The 9647-nt window shown below is 37.9% G+C and overlaps 1 protein-coding gene across 2 annotated transcripts in view; it reads left to right on the plus strand.

Annotated features, from left to right (window-relative positions):
- fto (FTO alpha-ketoglutarate dependent dioxygenase) overlaps positions 1-9647 on the plus strand; it is a 171644-nt gene that overhangs the window by 161090 nt on the left and 907 nt on the right. For both annotated transcript variants that reach the window (XM_047818268.1, XM_047818267.1), the window contains exon 9: positions 7242-7382. In XM_047818268.1, coding sequence (XP_047674224.1) covers positions 7242-7382 — 141 coding nt within the window. The remainder of the gene's footprint in view (positions 1-7241; positions 7383-9647) is intronic.

The raw sequence follows: 9647 nt of genomic DNA on the forward strand, positions 1-9647 counted from the left end.
CTCTGACTTCTGCATTAACCTTCTATTGACTGCTTTGGCTGTCCATAATTAACACTCACTTTAGCTAAAGTGGTTAGTTTCAGCACTGAACCGTGTGTGTGTATATGTGTGTGTGTGTGAGAGAGAGAGAGAGAGCGATTTAGAATAAGAATAAATGGAGGACAATGGGAATCGAAATTCAAGTGCTATATGTATATTTGTGTGTGCGCGTGTGTGTTAGTGAACAGGCGAGTCCCAGTGGGCCCAAAGGCGAGAGAATCATAGATACCTTTCGCATTTGCATGCTATTTCAGCAGGTCTGGCACTCAGGCTATAGGGTTTCGGGGCAAATTGAAATGAGTGATTGTATTGCCAATCTCTGGTGAACGCGGCCCAGGCGGGAGAGACTCGGCCTGGATCTCTCCGAGGTTAATCTAGACAGCACCGTACACTTGACACGCTCTGTGGTTTCGACCTTCCCTGCTTTATTCAGTGTCTGTGTGTGTGTGTGTGTGTGTGAGTGTGAGTGTCAATGTGGTTAGATTTATACCTGCATATATTTGCATATTGTTGGGTGAGTTATTCTGAATGCTTGTATAAGTAATCTCCTGTGATTATGGGTGTGAATGGGTGTTAACAAGCATCCAACAGTCATTATACCATTGCTATGATATTACAACCCACTTATTAACATTGCTATGATGTCTGTTGGGGTTATTTTCAGAAATACAGCTAGATGTTTTAGCTAGTCTGCTGGAAGAACACCTGCGAAAGCATTTCTTTTGTATTATTTTCCATGTTTGTGGGTTAATTACTGTAGGTATTATCAAACCTGCCTATGGCACCTTTTGTGATTACTGTAAATATACTGTGTGTGTGTGTGTGTGTGTGTGTGTGTGTGTGTGTGTGTGTGTGTGTGTGTGTGTGTGTGTGTGTGTGTGTGTGTGTGTGTGTGTGTGAGTGAGTGCGAGATTGCTCAGATATCTAAGGTATGTCAATGTGAGCCATCAATGAACTAATTATTCAAACTATTTAATTTTTTTAAACATTTTATTTACCATTTTTATTTTTTTTTATTTGTTTCTTTGTTTGTTTGTTTCCATTTATTTATTTATTTATTTATTTATTTATTTATTTATACACAAGATCAGTTTGCTGCTGTTAGTCATTTTTGCGTATTTGTCTTGCTTTCCATTCTGCTAGTAGATGTATAATGTAAATAATAATAATAATAATAATAATAATAATAATAATAATAATAATAAATAAATAAATAAATAAATAAATATTGGCAGTTGCAAGTTTGATATAAAGTCTTTACAAAGAATTTTAGCGGTTGAAGATAGCGCTTAAAATTTTAGATGTGCACCAACAGTTTTTTTTTTTGTTTTTTTTTGAGAAAGCAGCTAATTATCTTAATGTAATATAACTCATTCATTTCTCTTGACTCATTTGAAATTAAGGTGTAACATCAATTAATTCTAATACTGTATGACTTTGTTAACTTGGATTACGTTTATAGAGCGACTAATCCAGAGCTACTTACATTTTTATCTCAATTTATACAACTGTGCAATTAAGCATTGAGGGCCTTGCCCAAGGGCCCAACAGTGGTAGCTTGACAGACCTGGGATTTGAGCTCACAACCTTCCAATCCATAGTACAACACCTTAACCACTGAGCTACCACAATCCCGTTACGCTTTATTATTTATCAGTGTATAGTTTCAGGTGACGGAGGATAAATGTTATCTGAACTTGGGTCATGGGGTGCCTGTGCTTATCTCAGGCGTCATCGGGCATCGAGGAACGATACACCCTGGACGGAGTGCCAACCCTTCGCACACTCACACACACACACACACTCTCATTCACTCACACACTCGCACACTTCGGACAATTTTCCAGAGATGCCAATCAACCTACCATGCATGTCTTTGGACCGGGTGAGGAAACCGGAGTACCCGGAGGAAACCCCCGAGGCACAGGGAGAACATGCAAACTCCACACACACAAGGCGGAGGCGGGAATCGAACCCCCAACCCTGGAGGTGTGAGGCGAACGTGCTAACCACTAAGCCACCCCCCCTCCCCCTTAATGCAAAAAAATAGTCGGTGCGTAATTGATAATGCCTTTCCACCGTTTATGTTATACGTTATGTAGTAAGAACATGTAGTATAATATTTTTGATTAAGCAGATATTTTGTTTTAAAGGTTGTGAGTTTTGTTCCCTAAAATGGTTTAATTCAGTAATTTTGCAACATTGCCTGTAAAACGTTCCTTATGGTTCCTCCTGCTGCTGTCTGCTACTGTTACAGCTTCTTCTGGTTTAATTCTTCACTTGAGTAACTGATGAGCTCATTTCAGCACACACTCGTCTCCAGCACCAAGGTCACCTAATCATATCATTTATGAAGTGATGCGTGGCTTTATGGTACTTAGCTCATGTTAACAGATGCTGGTATTAAACCTTGATGTAAAGCACAGATGATGTATGGATGCTCCGTGTTTTAATTGTCAGATTCAGCGTGTAATGCTGTAGCGATCGAGGTCCTGGAGGCGGAGAAACAGAGACGCAGCACTTAAGAGGACAGACACGGCACCATTAAGTGTCCCGAACAAAATATATAACCACAAATAGTGGCCAAGAGGAGCTGTCCTCTGACCGCTTAAAGGCCCCTAACCATCCATTACATCCAGAGAGAGATAAACTGTGTGTGTGTGTGTGTGTGTGTGTGTGTGTGTGTGTGTGTGTGTGTGTGTCTGTGTCTGTGTGTGTCTGTGTGTGTGTCTGTGTGTGTGTCTGTGTCTGTGTTTCAACAGTATAGGTATAACCATTAGGATTTGTCTATCTATCTATCTATCTATCTATCTATCTATCTATCTATCTATCTATCTATCTATCTATCTATCTATCTATCTATATCTGTCTGTCTCTGTCTATCTATCTATCTATCTATCTATCTATCTATCTATCTATCTATCTATCTATCTATCTATCTATCTATCTATCTATCTATATCTGTCTGTCTCTGTCTATCTATCTATCTATCTATCTATCTATCTATCTATCTATCTATCTATCTATCTATCTATCTATCTATCTATCTATCTATCTATCTATCTCTGTCTATCTGTCTGTCTCTGTCTCTATCTATCTATCTATCTATCTATCTATCTATCTATCTATCTATCTATCTATCTATCTATCTATCTATCTATCTATCTATATCTGTCTATCTGTCTCTGTCTCTGTCTCTATCTATCTATCTGTCTGTCTGTCTGTCTGTCTGTCTGTCTGAATACATGGAATTTGACATTATTTCAACTTATATTAAACACAATTAATTTTTGACCCTCGTTAAGTTCAGAGAGTTCAATTCAATTCATTCATGTGAATTGAGAGTTCATGTTTGTTTGTCTGTTTGTATTTATCCACAAATTCACACGTGAACGGAAATATCATCAGCGAGTAAAGCTGATTTACTGAAATCACCAACAAAAGGAGTTAATCTGATAAACTGCGTGCTGTTAGTGGGTGTGTTGTGATTTCCAAAGAGGAATTGCACAAGAGATGCAAAGTCGGGTGAGGAAATAATAAGGGTTTCATTATGTGTGTGTGTGTGTGTGTCTGTGTGTCTGTGTGTGTGTGTGTGTGTGTGTGTGTGTGTGTGTGTGTGTGTGTGTGTTAGCGGTGACGAGCTGATCTGATCTCAAAGAGAGTCTTGAACTATAAAACTGAAACATGCCTCACATAATTACTCATCACATGTATTACTAATTATAGGATTAAGGCATTAAGACTTGTTGAAATTCAGTCCAAGATGTGACACGAATGCCAAAGAAAGACGAGGATGTGCATCAGAGGTGTGAGCGTGTAGCCAATATCTCATGTCCAACTTCTACCACAGTAACATTTTATTATTAGTATTAGTATTAGTATACATTTTATAATATTTATTCTAGGGGGGCATGGGGGCTTAGTGGTTAGCACGTTCGCCTCACACCTCCAGGGTTGGGGGTTCGATTCCCGTCTCCGCCTTGTGTGTGTGGAGTTTGCATGTTCTCCCCGTGCCTCGGGGGTTTCCTCCGGGTACTCCAGTTTCCTCCCCCGGTCAAAAGACATGCATGGTAGGTTGATTGGCAGCTCTGGAAAATTGTCAGTAGTGTGTGAGTGAATGAGAGAGTGTGTGTGTGTGTGCCCTGTGATGGGTTGGCACTCCGTCCAGGGTGTATCCTGCCTCGATGCCCGATGATGCCTGAGATAGGCACGGGCTCCCCGTGACCCGAGGTAGTTCGGATAAGCGGTAGAAAATGAATGAATATTTATTCTTTTATTTTGATAAAAAATAGACCTATAAACCTCCACAAATGTAATACTTGCCCTTTGTTGTTTCCGAAGTGCTTCTTTTTTTTTAGGTTTTCTAGCAGTGTCAAATGAATGGATTTGCACTGACCTCAGTCTGTATTTTATACTTTTGAACCAGGTGCGAACTGCGTGTTTATTACGTCAAAGCTGCGAAAGATGTTCTTTTCTCGCACGTGTGAACGGACGTGAGACGTAATCCTTTACAGTCCGTGTTAGCCGATCAGCATGCGAGTTTTGTGCAGGTGTTATCCAGTTTAGACATGTTTTTCACACATGCTTAGGTATAGGAAGTGTGTGTGTGTGTGTGTGTGTGTGTGTGTGTGTGTGTGTGTGTGTGTGTGTGTGTGTGTGTGTGTGTGTGTGTGTGTGTGTGTGTGTTTACAGGTGAGTTTCTATGCATGCATATGAACAATCACGACATCATACCACACCACAGAGCTGCACTTAACTTGCAGGTGATATCCAGCTGTTACCTGTCACCTTTAGACAGCACACACACACACACACACACACACACACACACACACACATAGATTCCCTTGCTGCATTTTATGCAAAGTTATTCGAGGCAAATTCAGGTGGTTACAGCATGACGAGTACGCACGTAAATCAGTCACAGAGTGATGTGATCAAAGCCGTGTACTGGAGCTAACCAGTGTACCTGACCAGGTGTTGGTCAGTGCAAGTGCAGGTGTGTGTTCAGCAGATGATTTACACACATTTGTCTCTTGTTTGATTGCAGCAAGCACGTTCCTAAGGCATCGCTCCGAGGCTGCAATGAAACCTTCACTCACACTCACACACTCTTCATGCTCTTCATTTCACATCAGGTTTTTTACTACATGTCATATGTCATAAATAAAGAGAGAGAGAGAGAGAGAGAGAGAGAGAGAGTGTGTGTGTGTGTGTGTGTGTGTGTGTGTGTGTGTGTGTGTGTGTGTGTGTGTGTGTGTGTGTGTGTGTGTGTGTGTGTGTGTGTGTGTGACTCGTTGGAAAAAAGTGCAGGCTTAAACACATTCACGAACACATAACGATTAGCAAAAGTTTGTGTCATGCTTCATAGAAACCTGGCTTTATTCTTTTCCTCTTTTTTTTTCTTTCTTTTATAAAATAGTCCACCTTTCTATCACCTGTGTAGATCTAATGCGCTCGCTGCAACCTAGGGACATTTCTTTGGAAATCCACACAGAATTCCTGACTTGAGAAGATCCAGGAATTCCAGGCCATGATGAGACCTAAATGTCACGTGACGACGTGGCACTAACGTTACTGATTACAGACTTTTAACATCACTAAATCATTTTAATCCTTTAATAAGGCCCTGATTTTCCCTTCGGTAAAACAAATGATTTATGAATTAACGAATGTTGTCGTTTTTAATTTGTTTAGAATTAAATTTATGTCAGGAAACAAGTGAGCTTCTGTTTTTACTTCCGTTGTCATAGTAACAAAAGTCTATTTTCTTTCTCTCACGAATGTTACAAAATGCCCCAGATAAATAAACACCCAGAAAACTTCACCATATCAGTCGTTACTTATTTTGTAAACTATTTATTTTCTTTTATCTGCACTTTTGTTTTGTCTGGATTCTATCGTCTTTAGCGACCGCCCTAAATGTTTACATCTAATACTGAGCGGTAAATCAGCATGGTACTGTATTTATCACAAGGATGTGGGATGTTTTAGCTCAGTGGTTAAGGTGTTGGACTGCTGATCAATAGGTTGTGAGTTTAAACTCCAGGTCAACAAAGCTGCCACTGTTGGGCCCCTGAGCAAGGCCCTTAACCCTCTTGTGTGTAAAATAAGATGAACTGTAAGTCAGTCCTCTATAAGGGAGTCTGCCAAATGCTAAAAATGTAAATGTAAGAAGAAATTTCCCAGCTAAAAAAACCAACGTTTGTCTATCCATGTGTCTGTCCATCTGCCTGTCTATCTATCTATCTATCTATCTATCTATCTATCTATCTATCTATCTATCTATCTATCTATCTATCTATCTATCTGTGTGTATATCTGCCTGTCGGTCGGTCTGTCTGTCAGTCTGTCTATTTATCCGCGTGTCTGCCCGTCTGTCTGTCTGTCTGTCTGTCTGTCTGTCTATCTATCTATCTATCTATCTATCTATCTATCTATCTATCTATCTATCTATCTATCCATCCTTAACCCTCAGTTTCTCAGGTGTGTAAAATAAGATGAACTGTAAGTCAATCCTCTATAGAGCATCTGCCAAATGCTGGAAATGTAAATGTAAGAAGAAATTTTCTAACATCAACATTGAATTTTTTTTTTTTTTTTTGTAATACAAATAAAGACCAATGCAAGGGCCAAGAAAGACTAGCTACAAAATATTACAGCGAAATTCCACCATACTTATTTATTTATTTATTTATTTATTTGGAGACATTAATAAAGTTAAAGTTCCATGTTGTCATTCCTTCATTTGTGTTTTTACCTGTTGACAAGATGTTTTTGTTGTTGTGGAGATGCCACCATGCAGTAAGTCATGCTATGATCTGACACGTCCACACCCACCGATCAGATGAAACATTCTGCACTTTACACAGCATTTATATATAATTAAGTTGTAATTAAAACAAAATGTTTTTTTTTTCTTAACCTTTACCTTCATACATAATGTTTACGCCATGAAAGCATTTTCACATCTCACTGTAAAGATCTGGACAAAATAAAGGCTTAGATTCTGCTGTTTGCTGTTTGTACAGGGAAGGAATTATACCTAGGAATGAATTATTTATTGTTATGATCTCTTTGTGGTTTTTACACAGACATTCTTTGAACAATGTACGCATTGTTAAACAACACCGTGTTTGTTTTTCCTGTTGCCGCTAATGATGTAATCCTCTATTGAAGATCGTCTTTCTGTGTGTCTGTAGATGCCAATCGAGCCTGGCGCAGACTCTCCCCCCTGAGGAAGCTCCCGTCGACCGACCGTACTGGACCGGCGACGATCCCGATATGCCTCTGCCTTTTGACCTCTCCGACATCATCAGCCGGGTGGAGTCACTCCTCTGGAGGTAGAGTAGCGAGTGATGCAATTCTTCAGCTTAATAAACTAACATGGTTTGTCCAATGTTGATTTATCTGTGCTTGTGATTTAACAGGTTTTGTTGTTGTTGTTGTTGTTGTTGTTGTTGTTGTTGTTGTTGTTGTGTTTTTTTTTAACAATACATTTTGGATAATTATTTAATTATTTAATCATAAAGAACTGATTAAAAAAAAGCAGTACAGTATGAATTTCCAGCATGAATTGTATTATTATTATTATTATTATTATTATTATTATTATTATTATTATTATTATTATTATTATTATTATTATTATTATTATTAAAGCAATTACTTAATTATTACTTAATTCTTCCTAATATTTTTTCCCTCCACTTTTAATTGGAGCGATAAATAAAGTTCATCTCCGTTTAGTCAGCAGTGGAGTTGGGAACTGCTTGGTGGCAGCGGCAATAAAGAATAACGAACAAATAAACGAATGCATAAAAATACGGAAAAACTCACTCAGTGAAAATAAATATATAAAAAATAATAAAATAAGAGTTTTTATAATTTAACAAATCATAATTCATTCATTAAAAACAAAACAAAAAAAATAATTAACAATAAAAAAAATTAAAAACTCATTTGTCTACATGGCCAATATTTTGTCTCTGGAAGAAAAAAATAGCATCATCTTTATTAACATCATCTGCATTATTTGTAAAATGTTAGATTTATGTTTTAGATCAAATTCTTAACCTTTTTTTGTCCTTTAAGCAAAAAAACTGAGGTGGTTTCTATAGCAAGTGGAATTAACTATATACTAATGATAGCTGAGTTGATCATAAATTTATTAATTTTATTTCATGTGGACAGAAAAAAGCAGACATATGAGACAAGGGGATGTGATATATGTGAAATATCTTTATTTTTTCTATTTTCCATCATACTCTGAAAAAAGCGTTAGCATGTTTGAGCCATAGCGTATTTTAAAGGTGGGGTCACCGATATTTGAGAAATGCTTCAGAAAACTAAGTCGGGACGACAAGCTAAACAAAAATCAAAACAAACGTGTAGCCAATGAACAGAAAGGGGCGGGGCTTGTCGATGTGGGCGGAGAGAGTGTTCAGTGCACATGTGTGACATTAGCAGAAAGCTTTTTTGACATTGACATGGAGGATAAAAACAAAGAAAGAAAGCGAAGAAAGGCTTACGATAAGGCAAGAAGTAGGACGTGTTAATATAGGATCAGCTTTCCAGCGCTGGAGAGAACTGAAGGAGCAGGAAGTTGGCCACATATTCACAGGTTGGAGTTTCCCGAGTCAATAACTCCTGAGCTAAACGCTGTTACTACACAAATAACACCTCTTTTCTATCGTAGTAATGTAGAGAGGCAGCTACAACCGCGTTTTGTGTAGTAACAGCGTTTAGCTCAGGAGTTATCGACTCGGGAAACTCCGACCTGTGAATATACGCCAACTTCCTGCTCCTTCAGTTCTCTCCATGTCAACGTTAAAACCGCTTTCTGCTAATGTCACACATGCGCACTGAACACTCTCTCCACCGCATATCGACAAGCCCCGCCCCTTTCTGCTCATTGGCTACATGTTTGTTTTGTTTTTGTTTTGTTTAGTAGCCCAACACAGTCCCTACGTTTAATGTTCAAACGCAGAGCATCCAGACAGAGTCAAACAGACAGAGTAAATATTAGTGTATATTATGGAAGAAGAATCATATAGAGATGACTGGATTGTTATATGACACAAGCCCAACAGCTCGTTGCTGTAACACCAAATTACATGTTATCAGTTTTTTCAATCTTAGTCAAGAGAGAAGAACAGCAGCTACGTGTCACTGAGTATCTAAATAATTAACTACACCCTGATATAAATCAAAATTATTAAAAGAATCAAACAAAAATCCAACGAACCCTGAACCCATCCATCTGCATTGCTTCTTCTTTCTGATGAGTTCTCGCGCCACTTTCGTTTCCTTTGAATTGATTCATCTGCTTTCACGTTCACACTCGCACGACTTCCTAATTCTCATAAAATTTAAAAAAGAAAAAAAAAATTCCAGTTCGTTCGTATCAACCTGAAACATTTTTTAATCTTAATTTGAACGCTTTATTTTTATCTTAACATTTAATCATATACATTATTTTAATATGTACCTTAAGAAAAAATAATAACAAAAAAAATAACAAAAAATCTGAATCTTTTTTTAATTAAGGAATTCCATATTTTACCACAAAAATCACAAAAAATCTTGTTTTTTTAAGTATTAAAGAT

Source organism: Tachysurus fulvidraco, chromosome 1, assembly GCF_022655615.1.
Source record: "Tachysurus fulvidraco isolate hzauxx_2018 chromosome 1, HZAU_PFXX_2.0, whole genome shotgun sequence".
NCBI lineage: Eukaryota > Metazoa > Chordata > Actinopteri > Siluriformes > Bagridae > Tachysurus > Tachysurus fulvidraco.